This window comes from Panicum virgatum, chromosome 1N, assembly GCF_016808335.1.
Source record: "Panicum virgatum strain AP13 chromosome 1N, P.virgatum_v5, whole genome shotgun sequence".
Lineage (NCBI taxonomy): Eukaryota > Viridiplantae > Streptophyta > Magnoliopsida > Poales > Poaceae > Panicum > Panicum virgatum.
Window position 1 is genome coordinate 66,333,574 of NC_053145.1, and position 22,073 is coordinate 66,355,646.

General features: G+C 43.7%; 5 protein-coding genes across 5 annotated transcripts; 2 read left to right on the forward strand and 3 right to left on the reverse strand.

The window, feature by feature from the left end:
* Positions 1 to 1,423: 1,423 nt before the first annotated feature.
* LOC120657692 lies at positions 1,424 to 2,336 on the reverse strand. Its single transcript, XM_039936095.1, has one exon. It carries the CDS (start codon positions 2,267 to 2,269, stop codon positions 1,748 to 1,750), a length of 522 nt encoding a protein of 173 aa, XP_039792029.1. The 5' UTR covers positions 2,270 to 2,336; the 3' UTR covers positions 1,424 to 1,747.
* LOC120657689 (ABC transporter F family member 3-like) lies at positions 1,552 to 8,339 on the reverse strand. Its single transcript, XM_039936093.1, has 18 exons — positions 8,036 to 8,339; positions 7,189 to 7,404; positions 6,898 to 7,087; positions 6,524 to 6,732; positions 6,242 to 6,400; positions 5,620 to 5,748; positions 5,448 to 5,549; positions 5,232 to 5,378; positions 4,610 to 4,672; positions 4,361 to 4,407; positions 4,220 to 4,279; positions 3,961 to 4,043; positions 3,760 to 3,854; positions 3,300 to 3,386; positions 3,089 to 3,176; positions 2,856 to 2,941; positions 2,711 to 2,773; positions 1,552 to 2,613 (listed from the first exon to the last, which is right to left on the reverse strand). Exons 1-18 carry the CDS (start codon positions 8,252 to 8,254, stop codon positions 2,494 to 2,496), a joined length of 2,163 nt encoding a protein of 720 aa, XP_039792027.1. The 5' UTR covers positions 8,255 to 8,339; the 3' UTR covers positions 1,552 to 2,493.
* Positions 8,340 to 9,324: 985 nt separating this feature from the next.
* LOC120653785 (E3 ubiquitin-protein ligase CBL-C-like) lies at positions 9,325 to 9,825 on the forward strand. The gene has a single exon (XM_039931456.1). It carries the CDS (start codon positions 9,325 to 9,327, stop codon positions 9,823 to 9,825), a length of 501 nt encoding a protein of 166 aa, XP_039787390.1.
* Positions 9,826 to 9,981: 156 nt separating this feature from the next.
* LOC120657691 (plant intracellular Ras-group-related LRR protein 6) lies at positions 9,982 to 16,604 on the reverse strand. The gene is made up of 21 exons (XM_039936094.1): positions 16,341 to 16,604; positions 15,579 to 15,642; positions 15,359 to 15,495; positions 15,186 to 15,272; positions 14,707 to 14,782; positions 14,500 to 14,574; positions 14,349 to 14,418; positions 14,195 to 14,272; positions 14,045 to 14,105; positions 13,879 to 13,957; positions 13,111 to 13,201; positions 12,777 to 12,837; positions 12,620 to 12,690; positions 12,375 to 12,448; positions 12,124 to 12,261; positions 11,928 to 12,032; positions 11,461 to 11,585; positions 11,282 to 11,378; positions 11,031 to 11,105; positions 10,751 to 10,806; positions 9,982 to 10,501 (listed from the first exon to the last, which is right to left on the reverse strand). The coding sequence occupies exons 1-21, from the start codon at positions 16,403 to 16,405 to the stop codon at positions 10,426 to 10,428; spliced, it is 1,761 nt and encodes a 586-aa protein (XP_039792028.1). The 5' UTR covers positions 16,406 to 16,604; the 3' UTR covers positions 9,982 to 10,425.
* A 678-nt stretch (positions 16,605 to 17,282) lies between these two features.
* Positions 17,283 to 21,750, forward strand: LOC120657693 (probable prolyl 4-hydroxylase 3). Its single transcript, XM_039936096.1, has 7 exons — positions 17,283 to 17,618; positions 17,708 to 17,789; positions 18,598 to 18,793; positions 19,252 to 19,381; positions 19,468 to 19,655; positions 19,830 to 19,928; positions 21,383 to 21,750. The coding sequence occupies exons 1-6, from the start codon at positions 17,362 to 17,364 to the stop codon at positions 19,901 to 19,903; spliced, it is 927 nt and encodes a 308-aa protein (XP_039792030.1). The 5' UTR covers positions 17,283 to 17,361; the 3' UTR covers positions 19,904 to 19,928; positions 21,383 to 21,750.
* The last annotated feature ends 323 nt before the right edge of the window (positions 21,751 to 22,073 follow it).

Consider the following 22,073-nt stretch of genomic DNA (forward strand, 5'->3'; position numbering starts at 1 on the left):
ATGCATACTACTGGTGTAGCGTGTTTTGTTGTAATGTCAAGCTTTGTATATAGATTTTTACCATATTAAGGTGTAAAAGTTGTTGTGCTCGATCTGGCTGGAACATTTAAGCATCATATCGCTGTAGCTTTTATTGTGCTGTAGACACGACAGAGATTCAGGAGTTTTGCTTTAGCCGAAGAAAGGCTGATTAGACAGTGCAATGTTTTTTCCCCTCCAACGTGCAGGAGAACTGCACATTATTATATTAATAGATAGAAAGAATGGTTCAAAATAAAATGCCGACTCCATGGTCTGGGTTAGACGGTGCAATGTTTGGACGGTTCAATGATGAAGGAGACACCAATACAGCCCATACTGGGCTGTGTTTGGTTTGGGGTGTAAAAAATTTTGCGAAATTTTTTTGGCTCTTTGACCACTAATTTAGAGTATTAAATGAAGTCTAATTACAAAACCACATTCACAATCTCTTATGTAAATCGCGAGACAGATCTAATAAGGCTTTTGACCACGTGATTAGAGAACGGTCACTGTAGCATCACTATAACAAATGATCAATTAATTACCATCATTAGATTCGTCTCAAAAAATTACACCCATCTTTGAAAAAGTTTTGCAAATATACTTCATTTAGTAGTGACCAAACACTGCTGACAGAGTTAATTTGGTTCAGTACATATGATATGACATACACATTAACATGAGAGCCATGAGCTATGTATCAAAATGAGGAACCGGGCACGTGTGCATCATCTGAGCTGCCCCCAGTGCCTCTTTATTCTACTCAAACAACAGAGGGTGGTACTCTGATGCACGAGCACAAGCAATTAAAACGTCTCCAGCGCCGCGCAGAGCTGGTGCCTGCTGCTGCTGCTGCAGTGTACCATCACCTGTGCTGTGCACCACGCCCAGCAGCTCAGCTCTCACAGTTTCAGGCAGTGACTAATCACGGCCAACTTCATTGTCGATGACCGTGTTTGGTTTTTTCATGGAAATACTGTAGCACAATTTAGAGTACCAAATGAAGTCTAATTATAAAACCACCTCCACAACCCTCCGTGTAAATCGCGAGACGAATCTAATGAGGTCTTTGACTGCGCGATTAGAGGATGGTTACTGTAGCATCACTGTAGTAAATCAACAATTAATTACCGCCACTAGATTCGTCTCGAAAAGTTACACCCATCCATGAAAAAGTTTTGCAAATAGACTTCATTTAGTACTCCATGCGGACGTTTGTCTTTTTATGTAAACTTGACAAGACCTGTAACCCAACACGGCCGATGTTTTGCACAGACTAATGGGTAGCAGTTGCATAACTAATCACAAGGCAAGGAAGCTGAAGCCTGTTCATTAGTACACAGCAACATAATAGCGGGATATACCACACAAATCAGGTGAACAAATGAGGCAATTTTCATACAGTTGTTGATGCGTATATTGATTCAACTCAATTCCCAATTGACAGGACGACAATTGATGATAGGGAGAGAAAAACCATACAGTTGTTGATGGGCATCCAGTGCCATTGCATTGCACGATGGAAATCGATGCATATATTGAGTCAATTGAAACGACAGGCAGGGCTACAAATCAGATATTCACACGCCATGCCATAAGGGGCACAAGACAGATAAGGGGGCTGCATTGCACACAAGAGAAGAGCACACGGCTTATTTGGCAACCAAGAGAAGAGCACAGCAGCTAGTATAGTAGAGCTAACGACACCATAAGACAAGAGGAGTATTCATACGGGCGGCAGGGGCGGCTGCTCTTGCTTCTGGTCCTGGCCCTTGGACTCGGGGAGGGGGCTGAGGTCGGTGGGCTTAGAGGCGGCGGAGTCGTCGTCGTGGCGGGGCGCGGAGGAGAGGACCTCCTCCTCCTCCTCGTCGTCGTCGTCGGTGGAGAGGTTGATGCAGGAGCAGCGCTCGAGGGAGGCGAAGAAGGCGGAGGCCACGCTGGTCCCGACCCAGGTCGCCCAGCTCTCCATGGCCGCCGGCGATCTAGGGTTTGGCGGCAGGCGGCGGGGGAAAGTGAGTTTGTTGGTCAAACCAAACGTCCACTCACGAGAAGATAAGACAAGACCTCCTGCTGCTGCTAGAGTACTAGTAGCAAGTGGCACGCAGGTCCCTTTTTTATTTTCTACCTCTTTTTTCACTCGGTCAGCCTCAGCCCCCCTCTTTCTATGCAGGCAGTTCCACTCGAAATTGTCAACAGACCTTCCATGCAGACCGCACAAGAAAAGCCAATCAATAACAACTCTCTCCATCCATGCCTAAGCATAACCAACCTCACATCAAAACTCCTGCGTTTATTTTAGACTCCAAAAATGATACATTGCAGAGAGAGGTACACATGTCGCCTCAGTTCACAGCACAAAGGATAAACACTGGACACCACTCAAAGCTGTTGGCTGCTTTACTTTGTGTTCCTTGCATCGCTCTTCTAGGTTTCAGCGTCTGCGCACGGAAGAAAGGCATTCTCCAGGCTCATCTAAGGCTTGAGCAGCTTCTTGTAATCCTTGAACGTGCCTGAGAATGGGGTCACCCTGCCCTCCGACACCACCCAAAGCTCGTCCACGCTTCCAGTGATGAGATGCTCGTCGTGACTCACCTGCAAACCAGTCGTCAGACACTCTTCTCCATTGGGCACAAACACCCACTAAATTGTTGACACTACACTGGCTGATAGAAACATCTTGCCGCCTTACCATTAGCACTCCACCCTGGAACACCAGTAAACCTTGGATGAGCGCCTCGACTGCGTCCAGATCCTGCAACACAGGGATTTCAGTTCAGAACCAACCTAGAAAAATACAAGGAAAAAGAAAAGATAATGTGCCATGGTTTCCTCACCAGATGGTTAGAAGGCTCATCGAGAAGTATAATGTGTGGTTTCTTGAAGGTGATTTTCGCGAATGCAACCCTACTCTTCTGACCACCTGAAGTTGCAATTGCTTTAATTAGGATCGAGTAATTTAAAATTCTACATGCAGATGAACCCTTAACAATTTGTCAAAACTGACAGTCATAAACTATTAGCATATTTCATCACCTAAAACTTCCTATGAGATTGGTATCATGTTTACCTGACAAGGTATACATAGGTTGGAGGGCAAGATTTCCTGAAACACCAAAGGAACCCAGATGTGCCCTCAACTTCTGCTCAGGTACACCCTGCAAACAGGTTAAGTTTGTATTTGAGTTCAGTGTCAAATAGAGATTGAGAATATTCATCTTAGCTATCCACCAGGTTAAGTTTCATATCCTATGGTAACCAAAGATGATGCTTGAACTTACCGGATAGCACCTCATCATGTACAGAAGGGGATTCACAGTTAAATCAAGCCCATCAACATGATGTTGGTTGAATACAGCCATGCGGACCTGTAAAGAAACAACAAAAAAAACAAATCAATAAGAGGATACTGCAAAGAAAACCCCATGGCAACCGACAATGGCAACAAATCAATCTCACCACATATATGTAGCAGCATTATACAAGTGACCAAAGAAAAAGATCAATATTAAGGATCTAGGTTCGGGTATTTTGTCTGATTCAGTAATGGCATACGACAAAAGAAATAAACTGGCATCTCAATATATATACAAAACTATTAACACAATTACAGAATAAAGCTTTAGAATGGCGTAGGCCGTAGATGCGAGTTCATGTAACACAAGTTTTTTTGAAGAAAAAGCAGCACAAGTTGCAGGGTGGTAAAAAAGCCATGATTGTAGCTAAAGAAGAATGAAGCACCTTGGGGGAGCGGAATACTGTTCCTGAAGTTGGCTGCAGATCTCCAGATATTAATTTCAGTATAGTAGACTTGCCAATGCCATTAGGACCAACCACTGAAATAGTAAGTCAATGAGTAATTAAAAATGGAAGTACTAGAACTTAGAATACTAGAGAATAATCTTCAGTCAAAATAAGATGGCTGGAACAAAAAAACCATACTTGCTATACGACTGTCGAGGTCAATACCAAAATTCAAATTCTTAAACAAAGTAGGCCCTCCAGGGTAACCAAACGAGGCATCACTGCAAAGAAGGAAAGAATTATTCAACAGCAAACAAACGTACCGCATGGATGCCTAAAATAATAACTGGTAAATTAATCCAGAAGGTCAAAAGGCAAGGAATAAAAGGCCAACTGGTGCATATGTAAGAGGGGGGAAATATTTCATAAATGATAAAATATGGATCAGAAATAAAACCTGAAGCTAATGATTGGTGGTCCAGGGCGATCATCTGGGGTTGGGAACTCAAATTTATAGCTGCAAGGAATTAATCAAACAATTGCTGAGTTAACTGTAACCAAAATACCAAAATACAATTGCCTTAAGGGGTAGACATACTCTGGATCACTGACAACTGCATCAACATGTTCCATTCGCTCCAAAGCCTGAGATAGTAAAGATAAGAATATCAAGTCAGACATCAATTTTGTCAGCGAATAAGATCATATATCAGAATGTCAGTTTTCTTTTCTTTTTCTTTTTTTTTTGGGGGGGGGGGGGGGGTGAAACCATCTCCACATAAAGTAAAAGCGAAACAATTTTTGAATTGCAAAAGTATTAACGTGGAGGAACTGTGAGAAAACACACCTTGATTCTTGATTGAACAAGCGATGCTCTCTTTGCATTATACCGGAACTTGTCAATGAATGCCTACAGAGAAAGTAAACAATTGAACTTCACCATTGGTCCTTAAGGAAATAGATAGCAGCACTTAATATCCTCAGCAGTTTCCAGATAATTCTATCTTTCTTTCATTTGAACTTATATCAGACAGATTTTGTCTCGAGTGTTTTGTTTCACTAAGACACTGCAAGCTCGGCCAGCCCACGTTGCACAAGCTTCTGCTGCCTACAGAGTAGCTAGCCATGTTCAAGCCAAAGACATGTGCAGTCTACTATTATTCAACAACAACAAAGCCTTTTAATCCCAAGCAAGTTGGGGTAGGCTAGAGATGGCCATGGTATGATCAATTCAGACAAACTTCGGTGCTAAACATCTAGCAGAGCCATATGGTGAATTTGAAATGGGCTAACAAGGGACTTGCTTGCATGCTTTTGAAAAGGAAGTTCATTAACCCATAAAAAAACATGGATGAACTACAGCATCAACTTCCAATTCATTGTTTGCTACAGAAACAACATAGTTTTCTTGAAATGAGGCACTAAAGCACTCTCAGGGCTAATGATACTTGCTAGAAATACAAACTAACCTGCATGTGGGATCTGGCTTTCTCATTTGTTTCAAAGGCTTTCTGCTGATTCTTAAGGTGCTCTTCCCGAGTCCTCTCAAATGTGTCATAGTCACCTTTGTATGCATGTAGCTTTCTACCATGTAGATGAAGAATGTCGGTGACAACCTAAAAAGATCTGGTCATTAGTTATCCAGTTCAAACCAAAACAGGAAAAACATATGCTGGCATGCATACCGTATTCAAAAACTCCCTAGCGTGCGATACAACAATAAATGTCTTTGGCCACTTCAGGAGATACGTTTCTAGCCATAACACAGCGTGAAGATCAAGATGGTTCTGCAAAGTGATAGGTTGTTAGCATATAGGCCAGTAAGTGAAGAAAAACAACCCCTTATTTCCAACTTACTGTTGGCTCATCGAGTAGTAGTAAATCAGGCTCAATGAAAAGAGCACGTGCTAGAGCTATTCTCATGCGCCATCCACCAGAAAACTCTTTTGTACGTTTGCGTTGCATTTCTGGAGTGAAACTAAGACCCTGTAAAGAGTTCCACCATTCAAAACAGTACAATGTAAGTATGCGGGATATGCAAATCCTATGCTATTTCTGAGATCAACATGTACAAATACTACCTTCCCAATTTATGATGAATGCTAAACACAAAACCCCATGAAATGTTATTGCCACCTATTGACATCATCAACATCAACAAAGCCTTTTAATCCCAAGCAAGTTGGGGTAGGCTAGAGTTGAAACCCAACAAAGACCATTATTCATGGTTCTGGCACGTGAATTGCGGCTTTCCAAGCACTCCTATCCAAGGACAAATCTCTAGGTATACTCCAGTCTTTCAAGTCTCTTCTAATTGTTTCTTTCCATGTCAAATGGTATATTGCCCCCTATTGACGACTACTTATTTTAGACAGGTATTGGTGCTTGAAAGAATCAAGTATTGCATTTTAAACGGGAGCAAAAGCAAACCAGTAATATGATATTATGCAAATGGTACAGACAAGGGAAATAAACAGACCGCCAAAATCGATGCAGCGCGAGCCTCTGCAGCATCTGCATCGATAAACTCTAGCCGTTTATATATCTCCTCAAGCCTCTTGCTGATAGAATCTTTGTCAAGATCACCCTTGCTCTTGCCCGAGCCCTGCCCGAACTCAGCCTCAATCTCTAGGTCTTTCTGCATAGCAATGGTAACAGTTAGCTAAACAGAACACCTGACAAATAGGGAAAGCTCGAAGGAGGAAGAGACATCAGGCAAGAAGCAGTAGAATCAAGAAAAGCAAATTCTTCATTAGTCAACCTGTTGTTGAACCAGACGGGCCTCTTCCTGCTGAAGTTGAACTCGTTCAACATCAGCATTCAGAACACACTGCAAAGCCGTGGTGTCATCACCCACGACCTCCTGCTCAACATGCAATATTTGACAGTTTTTGGGAACACCATCAATTGCATGCATCGCCATAGCTCTGAGGAAAGATGTCTTTCCAGTACCATTTCTTCCAACAAGGCCTGAAATGAGTAAATAAGACGTGCTGAAGCTCGTTGAATACTGTTTCAAATGAAGCTGTTACGGATCCATATAAATGAACCGAACATGCTTCCTTGCCAAAGTGTTATTTATTGGGGTTGCGGAATACCAAGAAGTTCATAAAGTACTCTAAAGTTGTAACTCACCATAGTGCCTTCCAAAAGCAAGTGTTATAGTGGCTTCCTGAATAAGATCACGGCCGCCAACAGTGACACTGAAGTTCTCCATATGTATATCCCTAACAGCTGGCCCACCATCATTATTGTGATTTACAAATACAGGAGGCATTCCAGCCCTAAGTGCCTCCATCTCTGCGACATGCATTTGATATTGTGCCTGGACCAGCAAGCAGAACAATTCATCACAAAAGACAAGCAAAGGCAAAGCATAGTGTGGCGATTTAAGATGAGCCATTGGCAAACTAGAAAACACGTTACCTCTCTCTGCCTCTCATCCTTTCTTTTTTTCCGTTCAATCTTGGCTTTATCACGTGAAGATAGCAACGGTCCCTCGAATACTTCAGGTTGCTTTTTCGGAGCAACATCGTCGTCCATCCCCGCATTCATACGTAACGGTGTAACAAGGCTACGCACAGCTTGTTTGGGTTTCACGAGACCATGCTTCCCAAACTTTTCGCAAAGCTTACTGCAGACCTACAGTGAGAAAACAAAAAACATGTAAGTGCTTCTGCAAGTCGGAATCAAGCAATCTCTGCATTAACATTTTTTATTCCCCAAATGGGAAGACCTGTCAATGACTCTACAGGTCTCTGCGTATATCTTACAAATGACCAATAAAAGACATTTTGATTGGTGCAGGCACCTTGGAGCAGCTAAATCAATTGTGCAGTTGTATAGGTTGAAAGTAAGGATGCAGGTTGGTACCCAATGGTGTTATTTAGGTCAGCTAATTAGTTACCATGGCATGCCACTCTAGTTAACTTCTCCTCCCAAATTATTTATTTATGCAGAATGCGATTCTATTTCATTTTACAAATTTTATTTGGTCGACCCAATGACCCAAAATGTATCAAACTTGCATCCCTAGTTGAAACTTGAAAGCGTCCAGAAGGTCGTGATACACATACACCACGGATGCCTTAAATCAAAACGTCCACACAATTGAGGAAGCAGAGAATCGCACGATCCATAATATCTGCTATAGTATCTACAGCGCCAAGCAATTGAAGGCACAGCGCGTCAGATCGGAGAATAGAGCGGCACAGTTGGTAGTCCTCGATCGACTAGACGCGGCAGGAATGGCGGGATGGGCGTGCTGGGATACCTGGAGGCAGTGGTCCTGGCTGGAGACGCACCCGGAGTCGATGAGGAGCTCTCCGAGCGCTTCGAAGATGCCGTGGCCGTCGGGGGCGCCGAAGTCGAAGTCCTCGTCGGCGAGGACGTTGGCGATGTAGTCGATGATGGGCTGGTCCACCTCCTCGACGACGTCGGGGCCCAGGACCTCCCGCACGACCCCCATGCTCGCCGCAGCGGCGGCGGCCATCTATCTCCCCTTCCTTGTCCCGCGACGGCGAACCAACCAACCGAAACCGAGGGAGGGGAAGGGCCTGGGCGAGCGTGAGCAGACCACCGCACCTGGAGCTTCTAGATGGTTGGAAGAAACCTAGCCGTGGGATGCTGAGCGGACGGTCCCGATGACCCGACCCTGCCCGCCTCTATGGGCCGGGGACGCTCTACCCTACCGATGAGTGCGCCCCGGCCAGCCCACAATAGGCAGGCCCAGCTGCGGGAGGAGGTCGGGCAGCCCATGAGTTGTTGTTGAAATGCAACTTATAATATTTTCTTTTTCTATACATAAATAATGGAATTATGTATTTAATATAAAAAAATTATTGTATGTATTGCCCTTTTAAATCATCTTAAAATAACGTGGCTATTAGACTAGACTATTGTACTTGCCCTAAGATTGGTGGATCAGATAGATTTTATACCTAGCAATTGGATCAGCCGTGCTAAGAAAACATTCATGAAGCAGCAGCAGCAACAGTCAGGCTGAAGTTTGTTTGTGCGTGCGTTTCACAAGGGTTTCGACATGGAGGCCGTGTGAAATGCATGATCGTTGGCAGTTAATGCATGGGGGACGAAGCTAGCAGGCCCTCAGGCCCAGCTAACAACCAAAACACCACCAGATATGTGGTGATCCATGCATTGCATTGCATGTGCTACTCCCTGCATCGTTTCTATTTAAGATACTCTACATGTGGATCGAGTTATTAGTTGCTCCCAAAAAGACTGTTGTTTGAACTTCTAAAATTTGTCCCATAAAGAGTACTTGTTTATTTTGTAGTAAGATCTATCTAATAATTAAAGCAATGTCAAGTATTAATTAAGGAAAAAAGTGGGTAGAACAAAACATATAACCAATCAAACTATACTTGAGACTTACCTGTCCGTAGCTGTTGGGAGGAAGAAGAAGAAGAAGAATGCAACGGCGCCGCCAACAACAAGCGAGCTAGCTAGCTAGGGTCTCCGGACGGAGACGCTGCGATGACCTATCCTCTATATATACAACAAGAAGCAGCTACAAGCTGCTAGTAGTAGACACATTACAACATGGAGATGGAGGTGGTGGAGCTGCCGGTGGCAGCTACCGGCGGCGGTGCCCACGGCGCGCCGCCGTGCTTCGACTGCAGTATATGCCTGGAGCCCGCGCGCGAGCCGGTGGTCACGCGCTGCGGCCACCTCTACTGCCTCGTCTGCATGCGCCGCTGGATGCGCTCCGCCGACCACTGCCCCGTGTGCAGGGCAGCCGTGTCCGAGGGCCGCCTCCTCCCGCTCTGCCACGACCACAGCGACCTGCGCTGCTTTCACGTCCGGCCCACAGCCGCCATCGTCAACAACAACAGCAACCACTGGGGGGCTAGCTGGGTGTGGCATTCCAACGCCGGCTGCCTCATCAGCAGCGCGGCGGCGGCCGTGCTCCCGTGGGCGTTCCCGGTGCCACCGCGGCCGATGATCGTCGGCGACGGCCACCGGCGGGTGAAGCAGTCGTTGCACCAGTTATGGCTCTTCCTCGCCGTCGCCGCGCTGCTCTGCTTTCTCCTCTGCTATTAAGCAGCTTCATTAGTCACGTGCAACAATTATATATGCTGCGTACATGGAGCTTTATTTGTCGCACTTCTGTTGGCCGGTCAAGATACTACCAATGTAAACGGTTATCTCAAAAAAAAAGGTAAGAGGTTATCCCAAGATGAGAAGGGGATTCAGAAGTGAACATCAGGTTAACAATTCCCAAACATGTACTAGAAGCCGTTCAAATTCCACAATAATGTTGACGTACAACACCTGAAAAACATATGCTTTTTCACCGCGCAACACATGAAAAACACTGGCGTGCTCAAGTTTGTAGAATGATGAAATAGACACGACTCTGCCGTGTACCTTTCAGAATCATGCCGTCTCCATCTCATCTGCAACGTCTCTTCTCGTCTTCTGTTGCGTCTCATTGTACCACCGAGTGGACAGAGACGACACTGGTTTCAATGATGCAAACACACACAAATGATCACAACACGCATAAGGCATCTCGCTCACTTCTCGCGCAAGATCCAAATTCCATAGAATTCGCAGGAAAATTGTAAGGCTTAAATAAAAGATACGGTGGCCAAGAAACATATTATTGCCCGAGTCCCGCAACAGTTTGTTCTCGAGACATTATTGAGCGGGCAATTTTTCTTTGAGATACTTGAGAATTGCTTTTGTTCCTCGCTCCAACAGAGTCCGTCTTATGCTGCATGGGAAATCAAAAGGAGGCTGAGCATTGTGACATTGACAGATGATCAATCTGTCAACTATATATCTTTCCCTCTGAATTCTTTCATCAAAAGCACATTTTAGTTCCAAGGATTTATCACGTAGCACAATCGCATTGTATGTCTATTATGTGTGTTTCTGTAATTTTGGCACCAGACTGCTACATGCCAGATTCCTTTATTCAGCATAGGTCCGATCAAATCACAGATCGAGGTTACATTCTTACCTTCTAAGCGGATTCCCGTCAAGTTTCAGCACTTGCAGGTTAGGCTCAAGCAATCCCTGCAGAGAAAAGCATCCACGAAAAAAGATTCAGTGAGATTGAGAACCATGCAACCGTGAGAGAAGTATTTTTCACTTGATGCCAGTACATGTTGTTTATCAAATCAGTGTGTGCTATGGTAGAGTTCAAATGCTTGAAGTTGTCCAGAACACCTACTACAGAACAGTATCTAGAGATAGATTCAAGAAAGAAAATACCAAAAATGAAGGGTGGAGGGTAATACCAGCTCTGCTGGGAGCGCTGTTATATTGTTGTCTGACAGGTCAAGCTCGATCAGAACAGTGAAATTCTTTATACCCTGTTTAAGTGCAGTTCAGTCAGCATATGCAAAAACTGAAAAGGGGCCACCAACTGCTGCTTACAACATTTCCACATAAATAATTTTGAGCTTCAAAACCAGTATCAGGAAGTCAAGGGAATTTTATTCAAACTACCAAAACCCTGCCTCCCTAGCCAACAAATCCTTATAATTACCTCTGGTACAGTTGTGAGGTTATTCTGACTCAGGTCAAGAATCCGGAGCTGTTTTAAGTCCAACAAACCATTAGGAAATTCATGGAGTTTCATCCGTCTGCTCACAGATAGAGAAAGATAGATAAGCTTTCATCAAATAGTTGTAGTTTAGAGGCTGTGCATATGTCCCAAGTACCAACCTTAGGTAGAGCTCCTGCAGTTGTGGTAGCGCAGAAACTGCAGAAGGTTCAGGTAGTGCTGAAGCATTGCCACTTAAATCAAGTACTTCAAGTTTGGCCAGAGACACTAGATCAGTGAATGATATCTGCAATAAAAGTACGTGTGTTGTCATATAGAGTTAAGACATGTTTGAAATGATGCATATTACCATATATTTGCACGTAGTATTGAAGTATGCTCTCTCAAAAGTTAATACCGCTTTCATTTTGTACTATCAACACGTTTTTAGCTCTGTGGAGCTTTAGTGGCTAAACCTATACTATGTGATCCTGCTTATGTTCCATTTCATGACAGTCCTAGAACTGTCAAAACGTCTGTAAATTCAACAATCAATATCAAACCATGAGAGTTGACAAATTGAGATTCTTCTGTATGCCAAATATATGCAAGAAGACAAGTAATGCAAAAAGAAATGACTGTTGAATACCTCTGCCAAGGGATTATTGTCCAGCTTTAAGGAAGACAGACTGGTAAGGGAGGAGATCACCGTGTGCGGCCACCTTTTTATCTTGTTATTCGACAACACCAAGGACTGAAAAAACAGAGAGCAAAAGCTAAGAATTCAGGTTGAGTATGATTGATAATACAACAAGATGACAATATCTCCTTGCTCAGAAACACACTTGAAGTGATGAACATATTGATAACTCATTTGGAAGATCTTCTATTGAATTTTTAGAAAGATCCAATTTGACTACATCGTTTGTCTCCCACGCCACTGCTGGTACACTAGTCACACCAAGACCGCTCAAGTCCAATTCCTGATATGAGATTATCAGCAGCCATGTAAGAACCAATTCATTTTAAGAAAATAAAAAGGGAAATGAAGATCTTATGACATCACATATATATCGACAAAATAATTGAAGCACACCTTTGAAGATAAGGACAATTGCCTCGCTGCAGCAATTTGGTCATCTTTTGTCGGGGTGCTTGTGCTTCCAGATCCTGATGATCATTTCGGTGGTCGAGAAATCATTCTCAAATACAAACAATCCAAGATATTGCATGCTCCGAAAAAACAAAGGATACTCCTTTTTCATTCCAAATTTTTCAGTAATATAAAATGTTGCTATTAAAGATGAAATGCTTGCATGTTAACTTAGCCTTTTCAATTACCTTCCTCATCAGATGAAAGCCGACTCCGCAGATACTTCAGTAATGCAGTTGTTGGTCCAGAAACCAATGAACTGGGAACATAATATATTATTTTTGGCAGATCAACAGAGATTCTTAACAGCCATTTAACTAAACAGTAGGATAAACAGGAATTTACCTCCTAAGTGTTCTCATAGGATTTCCACTAAGCAGAAGCTTTCTGAGGGTAGTCATTTTACCTGAATAGGGCATGGAGTTACATTAGTATTTTCAGTTAGGTGGTGAGATAAACTATGCCAGGTCCTTATGCATACACTTATGACTCTTGAAAGAATTCATATGTATGATCTGTCCAATGCATAAAGATAGACCGAGAGGAATGCATACATAAGTGCAGATGTGCTTATATGCCTATGCAAACAAACAGAATCATTGCACAGTGATTCTAAACAAAGCAGACAAACAGCAGCACTGGTGTTACGGAAAGCAACGTTGCACAGAATAAAACGGACCTAGTTCAGCTGGTAGACCAGATAATGAGTTATTCGATAGATCGAGGAAAGATAGTTTGAGGTTGCATGCTCCAACAGGGTACTCCTTTAGCTGGTAATAGTAGCATATTCATCAGGCAAAGAAAAAAAAAAGGAAAAAAGGACTGTTAATTGTTTCTTTTTATTGGAAGGTACATATGCCAGTAGGGTTTGTTGCAGGGTACTCCTACTAATTGTTCCTGCCTTCCTGGTAGACCAAAGTTGTAACAAATAATTTTCTTGTGAAAAGCCATCATAAAGTGACTGTTGGGAGTTGGGAACAATAATAACCACAGTATTTCCGAATGATTCTGCTCTACAATTCCATATGAACATGTAAGTAACCTAAAGAACGAGTTCTCAAAGGATGTTCTAACCCACTTCAACAGCTGGCAGGATTAGACTAGTAAGCCTATGGAGTAACATTGTGAGAGGAAAAATTACTTATCATTTATCGAAAGGCCCAAGCAACTGATGCATACTATTCACGGTTACAACTCCAAATAAACGCCAGCTATTCTAAACCATGGAATTAAAAGTAGCTAGTTTTCTTAACATGACCGATTAGAGCTTTGAATCTGAACAAAGCCTCGGAGTAGTCTCCCCCTATGGTCAAGATTTTTCCTTTTTACAATGTGTGTTCAATGTCTAGAGTGTACAGGGGGAACAATTAGAAGATCAAATTGACAGTTCGGGCATGCATTTTTTTTAAAAAAAAGACAGTTTGGTTATGTAAAAGATGGGCAGAACCTGATTAGAATGGAGATCAAGTATTCCTAATTTTGATAGTGTGCCAATATCAGCTGGTATTGATGACAATAAGTTATTTCTGGAACACAAAACAGAGAAAGTGAATTTACATCACAGAAAGTTAAAAGGAAAAAAAAACTAAACATGCCATGAGTAGAGAACCAACCCCATATAGAGCTCAGCAAGAGAAGAGCAACCCTTTATGGAAGGAGGAATTGATGTTATTTCTGACAAAGAAAAGGTAGGAAGCCATCAACTCTATTGATGATTTAAACTTCAGAATGCGCACATGTAACAACATGGTAGATAAACTCACTATTCTGATGCATGTCCAGGCGAATAAGTTTATGAAGTGCTCCGATACTATCCGGGGTGGTTGTAAGCAGATTTCTTGCTGTAAGGATCTAAATGTTAAATGCAAAACCAATTGAATCACACGATTTCAGCACATCTTTGATATTTCTGCGTACCAAGATTTAGCTCCGTGAGCATTGTCCAGGATGGAAACATGTTTTCCGAAATAGTCACAAGCTTGTTACCCTTATAATTTGTGGCAGTTCAGTTTTAACATATAATTGAATAACAAAGGGATAGTTTTGACATTCTATTGGTAGTTCTTACCTCTAGATCCAATTTACTTAACTTGGAACAGCCAGCAAGTGCATCTGGTATTCTTGATATGGTGTTGTTTGAAGCCTGTACACAATGCATACATTATTTTGTGCATGTCTAGACTAGAAGGTGAAAAAGGAAGTGATAAGTTGGCAACAGATGAACTGCAGGACCAAGAAACCATCAAAAAATAAGAATACATCCATTGCAACTTACCTTGAGTTCCGACAAGTCTGAACATTTGGCGAGGCTAGCTGGAAGCTCAGAAAGACAATTATTTGAGAGGTCAACTCTGGCAAAACATGGCATAAAATACATGAATAGTAAGTATCGCGCACTGCTTCTACCTTTTACATGATGGGCTAATCAAACAACAGCTTTACACTTTGTGAACACAAAAGAGGTTGAGCGGTACGAAGACAAATAGAGTTTTGTCACTTTGGAAAGCATGAATTGTTACAACGAGCGCTATGGTTAACATTTCCAAAACTAATCATCACAAACAAGGGAATGAAAACAAGACATCTTTTACCCTAGTGAGAGATCTATGAGATGAGATCTAAACTAGAGAGTAAGAAAGATGCCTGCAAGATACTTGGCAAAAATTAAATGCAAACTATATAATTTTAGATTGCACCAACACAGTACAAAATGAGACTAAATTAATTGAAGTAAACAATACATGAGAAGCTTACTTGACTAATGCAGTGGCCAGACCAATCTCTTCAGGCAGAGTGCTTATTTGATTGAAAGATGCATCCAGCGATTTTAGCAATGGCAGGCTGCATGGAAGAGGAATGCCAGAGGTCGAGGTGGCGTTAATGGCCCATATCTGAATGAAATTAGTCAATAAGAGCAGTGCCCATACTCTCCAATAGCTGCTGGAAGGGAAGATATCTTGTTGTGGCTTATATTTAACACAACAAGTGAAGACAAATTTCTAAGGTCTTCTCTTAGCACTTCAAGGTTATTGTGAGCCAGTATGAGCTTCTGGAGGTCCACTCCCTGAAAATCCACCCATGGTCTGGTTACTTAATTTTGCTCGAAGCCCGGTATAGCACACAGTGGTAGTGTAACGAGCATATTACCTCCCACCATTTCTCATCCTGGCTGCCTGTGTCCAAGTTGTTGTACACCTCCTTGGGTATGTCCCTGAAGAGTGAGGTGGAAAAGGAACAGGCACAAGTACTGTAAGCGACAAAACAAGATGAACAAGCTAGGCAGAACAGTTTGGCACATTCAAGGAAAGGCGGATACGGCATTTGATCCTCACATGTCTGTGCTCGGGGAGACTATAAAACCTATCATATTGTTTGACGCGTTTCTATGCTAGGCCCGTGTTTAGTTACAAAATTCAAAAATCCAATTTTTTTTTCCGGCACCTGCACGGAGGCTTAAATCTAGACGAAATAAAAAACGCATTGCGACTGCTGTCCGTAAATGGTGAGACTAATGAACCTAATTAGGCTGTAATCAGACGCTAAATTGATACAGTAAACAACCTCTAATGACTGATTAATTAGACTCATTAGATTCGTCTCGCGATTTACAAACGAGTTCTGTAATTATTTTTGTGATTAGTCTATGTTTAGTACTTCAAATATAGAAAGATGCCCTTTTCAAAAATTTTACGGAGCGCAACCAAACGGAGCAGTTCACTGGAACTGAACAGAGGACAGCAGCACCAGTTACAACAACATTGCTTACATACACAAAGCCAAAATGCCGTACGTGATCCCCCCAGAAGCTAAATGGGCCATTTGTCAAATCGCGAGGTCGAAAGCTGCTGGGATCGGATGGGATCCAGGTCAGACGGATCGGAATCTGAAGGAGGAGCAAGAGATTTTGACCTGAGGGAGCGATTGGAGAGGTTGAGGGAGCCCGACTCCCTGGCGGACTTGAAGATCCGATCCATGAACTTCCAGATGGTTCTGGAAGGTTGGTTCAGATCGCCATTGAGGTTTGATTTGTGGATGCTACGGAAGAATTGGAATTGGAGTAGGAGGCGGAGCAGCGATCCGTCCTTTCATCACGATCCAAACAGATCTCTAGCCAGCCGCTGCGAGAAGCCGAGAAACGGAGAATTGTATTGCGCTGGCCGTCCGCTGAACTCGTTTGGGGTTTGTGGGGGACCTGCGATCCGGCCCAAGGCCCATACTGCTCCATGGGACACGGCCCAAGTCGGATTTCATATAAGAGTGCGATTAATCTTTTCGTGTAAACCGTCCAAATTCTAGTCTGAACCACCATTTAGATGGAAAAATAGTAACATATCATGAAATGTAGAAAAGAAGAAGGGGCCAATGGGTTTATATGGGGGCAATTAATCTCAAGACCATACAAGATGATCTCATAGTTAGCATGTCATGAAATTTATTATCTTAGGCTAGGTGTAGTTTTTGCAGTTTGAGTCATAAATTTCGTCACATCCCATGTTTAAATATCAATTAAAAGTATTAAAAATAGACTATCATTAAACTAATTTCATAAGTCGTGACTTAATCACGAGACGAATCTATTAAACTTAATTAGTTCATATTGGACATTAATTGCGGTAGTAACCATCCTCTAATCGTACTGCTTAGTAGATTCATATATTTGCAATTAATTTTATATTAAATTAATATTAAATATTTGAATTTATATCAAACATTTCATATAACAGCTACTTAAAAAATTAAACTAGGCTTTAGTTAGCCGAGACCAGCACCGGAGGCGGGGGCGCGGCGCACACGGTTTTGGCAAGGACAGAAGAAATCCACGGGTCGGGGCGACAGAATGCACGAGGCCGCGCCGCCCGCCCGCCCACACGGACGCAGGCCAGTCCAGTCGCGCCGCGCCCCGCCCGCCCGACGCGACCCCACCTCCCCCATGGCGCCGTCGCGCCCGCTCATGCGCGGGATCCGCCCGCCCCGCGTCTTCCCCACCCGCGCCGGCCGCGCCTCGCCGTACGCCATCGCGCTCACCGCCCTGCTCCTCGTCTCCGCCTTCCTCCTCGCCCTCGTCGCCTTCGGCGTCTTCTCCCTCCCCGTATCCGCGCCCAGCGCCGCCACCACCAACGCTGCCGGAGGGGAGACCGAGTCCGCCGACGCCCGCCCCTCGCGCCCACGCGCCCGCCGCGACCTCGGGTGACTAGCCTTCCTTCGGCTCGCTCTACATGTTCAGATTTGGCTCGACCTGGTGCTGATCCGCAGATCGTCGCTGTGGCTGCAAGCAGGGTTGGTCTGGGAGAGCGGGGTGCGCAGTGGACGGAGGTCATCTCGTGGGAGCCCAGGGCATTCGTCTACCACAGCTTCCTGGTAGATCGCTCCTCTTTTTCAAGCTCAACATTCTCCGAGTCTCATGAGACAGATGGACTACTACCATGTCATGCTAACATCTAAGTGCTTTCTGAATCGACACCGCGAGGCACACGACGGAAGGCGGCGTCCCGCTTAAGGAATTTTTAGTAGTAGAGATAGCGCTGGGGCACCACCAAAGTTGGATCTGGGAATACAACAATGGCTCACATTGTCACCTTATGACTTACCATGCCACGGCGTCCAAATTTTATTCTGCCATTCATATAGTTCTCTTTGCTTGCTCCATTGCATGTAGTTCTGCTATTAGGCCTTCATTTCTTCTAGCAAACCTCTATTTTGTGCCGTGGGTTGTTACTTGACACATGGGAGATCTGGGATGTAAATTATGCAAACTACTACTGCCTTCCCAGTTACTTACTTTATAAGACAACATTCGGTCTAAAAAACAAGATCAATGACAAGTGGAGGGACCAAGTTGCTTGCAGAAGGAAGGACTACTAAAATGCTTGTTTTTGTACATCAGTATACTATTAAAATGCAAGTACACTTGACTTAAGGATTCTGATCGATACCTTCTTTTAGGTTGACCTTGTTTGTTATGCAATTCTATATTTATCGTCCACTAAGAGAAAACATCTCAGCTGTTCTGTCTGTTAAATTGTTCATAGTTATGCATACTATATAGTTTGTAGCTAGTGTTTATTAACTGCTTCATTTTTGCCCAATTTATAACCTGTTAGTTTATCACCCGTTGTTGATGATTATATGACTATGATGATTTCTGATAGTTTGCTCTGTTCATTAGTCTAAGGAAGAGTGCGAGTACCTAATTGGATTGGCCAAGCCTCACATGGTAAAATCAACAGTTGTTGATAGCACCACAGGCAAAAGCAAGGACAGCAGGGTTCGTACAAGTTCAGGCATGTTCCTTCAAAGAGGAAGAGACAAGGTTATTCGAGCAATCGAAAAGAGGATAGCAGATTACACCTTCATACCTGTAGGTATGTGATTCTTTTATGATATTTAGTGTATGACTATAATCTTCAGGAATGAGCTCTGCGCATGGTGTGATCTTAAAAATGATGAAGTCAACTGTTGTGTACGCAGAACTGTCATCCACATAGAACACCTTCATACCTGTTGGTGTGTGATTTTTAAGTATAGTGTATGGCTATATTCTTCATGAACAAGCTCTGTGCTTAGCACTATCTCAAAAACAACAAAGAAAAACTGATGCGTCCATAGAACTGTCACCAACAAATCACATAATGTAGTCTGATTATTATGTCTTCTTAGTGTTAGTATAGACTATAGAATGACAGTACTCATGTAAAACAATTTTGGTATTACCGGTTGGATGATGAGATGCAGTCTAGTCCTGTATCTCCCAACTTTTTTTTTAATCATCTGAACTGAGATATTATGATGTCGAATCATATTATTTCATGCTGGGTTACAGAACACGGTGAGGGACTCCAAGTTCTGCACTATGAAGTTGGACAGAAGTATGAGCCTCACTTTGATTATTTTCTTGATGAGTTCAACACCAAGAATGGTGGACAGAGGATGGCTACTCTTCTGATGTATCTGTACGTATAGACGTATACATTCATTATGTTCTTGTGATGCTAATTGGATGGAATATGTTCTTATAAAAAATTTTCAATGGGTACAGATCAGATGTTGAAGAAGGGGGTGAGACTATTTTCCCCGATGCAAATGTGAACAGCAGTTCATTACCATGGTATAATGAGCTTTCAGAATGTGCTAGAAGAGGTCTCTCTGTCAAACCAAAGATGGGAGATGCTCTTCTTTTCTATAGCATGAAACCAGATGCCACTTTGGACCCATTGAGTTTACATGGTTAGTCTTATATTTGGAAACATTTGAAGGATATTAGACCTTTCATTTATGCATTTTTGTAGTTTTGTTCTATTATATTTTTGGAAGTTCATTTTCGTAATCTTTAACTGATGTTGCCCCTGAAGTAATTTGTATATGTTATAAAGTTTTATTTATATCACATTGTTCTTGCAGGAGGTTGTCCTGTGATTAAAGGAAATAAATGGTCGTCAACCAAGTGGATGCATATCCATGAGTACAAAGCTTGAGCCTTCTAAAGTCAACTTACCAAAGGTATGTACTGTTACTATGGATTTGTAAGTCTTGTGTTGTTTTGTGAACAAGCATTTAGGTCCAAATGGGAAAAAGTCTACATAACCCCCCAATGTATTGTGGGTCGAGTACATCACCCCTCAACTATAAAACTGGGTTTTTGACCCCCCTAACATGTGCAAAACCATTTAAATGACCCCCTAAGGTGGTTTCGCTAGGTGGTTTTGCCTTGCTGGCATCTAAAGTGGTTTGTGATGCAGACGTGGATCCCTTACATGTGGAGCCCACATGTCAATCTCTCTCATCTTCTTCGTCTAGCAGCGAACTGGGAGCTCCAAGAAGACTGAGCGAGGTCTCTTGTTGGCGGCGAGGCACACTAGCTATCGGCACTCCCAATGAGGCTAAGCGGGACGCTGTGGATGGGGTCGGCGCAATGCTCTAGAACGCCAGTGGCCGTCTCCCAGCTGCGCATGCCGTCGAGGTCAACGTCGAGGCTCGGCTCAGACTCCTAGTTGTGCACGCCATCGAGGTCAGCGTTGAGGCTCGTCTCGGAATTCTAGCGGCAGAGCTTCTGGGCGACGGTAGACGCTTGCCTGTTCCCGTAGATTAAAAGTCCTTGCCTTTTCCATCCTTTTTTTAATCCCCATCTTCCGCTCCTCAGCACCGGCCACGGGTGAAACCAACGACGCAACCCAAACCGGCGAACCGCCTCCTCCTCTCCTCTCCCCGCCTCCCGCCTACCTCGGTGCCTTCCTCCCTCCTTCATGCAGGCCGTGCTGGCATCCCTTTCGCCGCTCACCCGACTCGTTCCTTCTCCCACTCCTCGCCACTTCAGCTGCCGACTCAACCGGGTGCGCTGTCTCGGGGGCCGGCAACCTGCGCCTTTCGATGGCTCCGTGGGTCTCGTTCACGCGCTGGGGTTCCGGTTCCGGGCCCCTTGTTGTGGAACGAGTCCTGTTGGGGGAAGCAGTCCTGTTCCCGTGCATTCTGAGATGTGGGCTGAGGGAGGAGAGGCCCCTAGCGGATGTTCATGGCTGAGAGGCGGCCGATCTACAAATAGAACATGGTAGAAGAGAGAATGAGGGGGTGAACACAAATGAAAAAAAACTAATAAATGGGTTTAAATGCCACGCTGTCATTTTTGTCCAACGTGACATGCCAAGTCAGCAAAAGCGGTTTGGAAAACCACCTTAGGGGTTAGATAAATGGTTTTCACTAGTTCGGGGATGTAAATCATCCGGTTTTGTCGATAGGGGTGAAGTGAACGACTAGGTATACGTTGGGGGGGGGGCGGTCTTAGACTTTTCCCGTCCCAATGTGGCTTTGAGCTTTTCAGTACCCAGCTCGAAATACCTTTATACTTGCATATTGATCTTATACGAACCTCATTTGGCCTGCTGCTTGATTTGTTGTTACTGGAGCTCGATGATGTGAAGTTTTTACTCAAACTGATGTGCTACTACTTTGTCGCGCAGATGGATCTCTATGTCCTTGTGACTTGGGGTTCTTTTCAGGATGGCCGGCCACTCATGTACGCTTTACTGGAGTTGTATTCTTTACTCCTGGATGGAGGAGATGATGGGGCCAATAAGCAGGGGCTTGAGTTGCCCTTGCAGTATTTTTGGGAGTGATCCTAGCTGACTTGGCTTTCCTTTTCTTTTCTTCCCTTGCAGTACCCCAACTATAGAGCAATGATGTTAGTGTTTGGGGGTATAGAATTTGGAATTTCGTTTTTGTGCTTTACCGGTGGGTGATATTAGTACCAGAATGCTGTATTGTTATGGGTATAAGCTGTGTTACTAATGAATAAAGAGGCGTAGAGCTCACATGACATCTGTGTCGAGGTGACCATTTCCGTCGGTGGCGTCTTGATGGCGCTGGAATTCAGGTGCAGGTGCTTGCGATTGCAACTGATCATATGCTTCTGCTGCAACATTTGGCAGTTGCGAGTTAGCACGCACCTATTTTGTTTTTCTTCTGGTCCCTTTGAAGTTGAGTTGGCAAGTTATGGTGGTCGTTGTCGGCGGCATGTTAAAGTGAAACTGACTATGGAGCTGAATCTGAGCCGACAGCAATATGCACTTGTAGTGTACCTAAAAAGATTCCTAGGCCGAAGCAAGCACTCCCCGACTTTTGGTTGGGCAAAGGCGCAAAGCGAAGGAGTAG

Coding starts and splice junctions, on each gene's coding strand:
- LOC120653785 (XM_039931456.1), top strand. CDS start 9,325: ATGGAGATGGAGGTGGTGGAGCTGCCGGTGGCAGCTACCGGCGGCGGT.
- LOC120657692 (XM_039936095.1), bottom strand. CDS start 2,269: ATGGAGAGAGTTGTTATTGATTGGCTTTTCTTGTGCGGTCTGCATGGA.
- LOC120657691 (XM_039936094.1), bottom strand. CDS start 16,405: ATGGATCGGATCTTCAAGTCCGCCAGGGAGTCGGGCTCCCTCAACCTC. Junction 12,262..12,374: donor AATTGTCCTTATCTTCAAAG/GTGTGCTTCAAT, acceptor ATCTCATATCAG/GAATTGGACTTGAGCGGTCT. Junction 10,502..10,750: donor GACGGGAATCCGCTTAGAAG/GTAAGAATGTAA, acceptor TTTCCCATGCAG/CATAAGACGGACTCTGTTGG.
- LOC120657689 (XM_039936093.1), bottom strand. CDS start 8,254: ATGGCCGCCGCCGCTGCGGCGAGCATGGGGGTCGTGCGGGAGGTCCTG. Junction 4,280..4,360: donor GCAGTTGTCAGTGATCCAGA/GTATGTCTACCC, acceptor AATTCCTTGCAG/CTATAAATTTGAGTTCCCAA. Junction 2,942..3,088: donor ACCTATGTATACCTTGTCAG/GTAAACATGATA, acceptor TTGCAACTTCAG/GTGGTCAGAAGAGTAGGGTT.
- LOC120657693 (XM_039936096.1), top strand. CDS start 17,362: ATGGCGCCGTCGCGCCCGCTCATGCGCGGGATCCGCCCGCCCCGCGTC. Junction 17,790..18,597: donor TCGTCTACCACAGCTTCCTG/GTAGATCGCTCC, acceptor TCTGTTCATTAG/TCTAAGGAAGAGTGCGAGTA. Junction 19,382..19,467: donor GCTACTCTTCTGATGTATCT/GTACGTATAGAC, acceptor CAATGGGTACAG/ATCAGATGTTGAAGAAGGGG.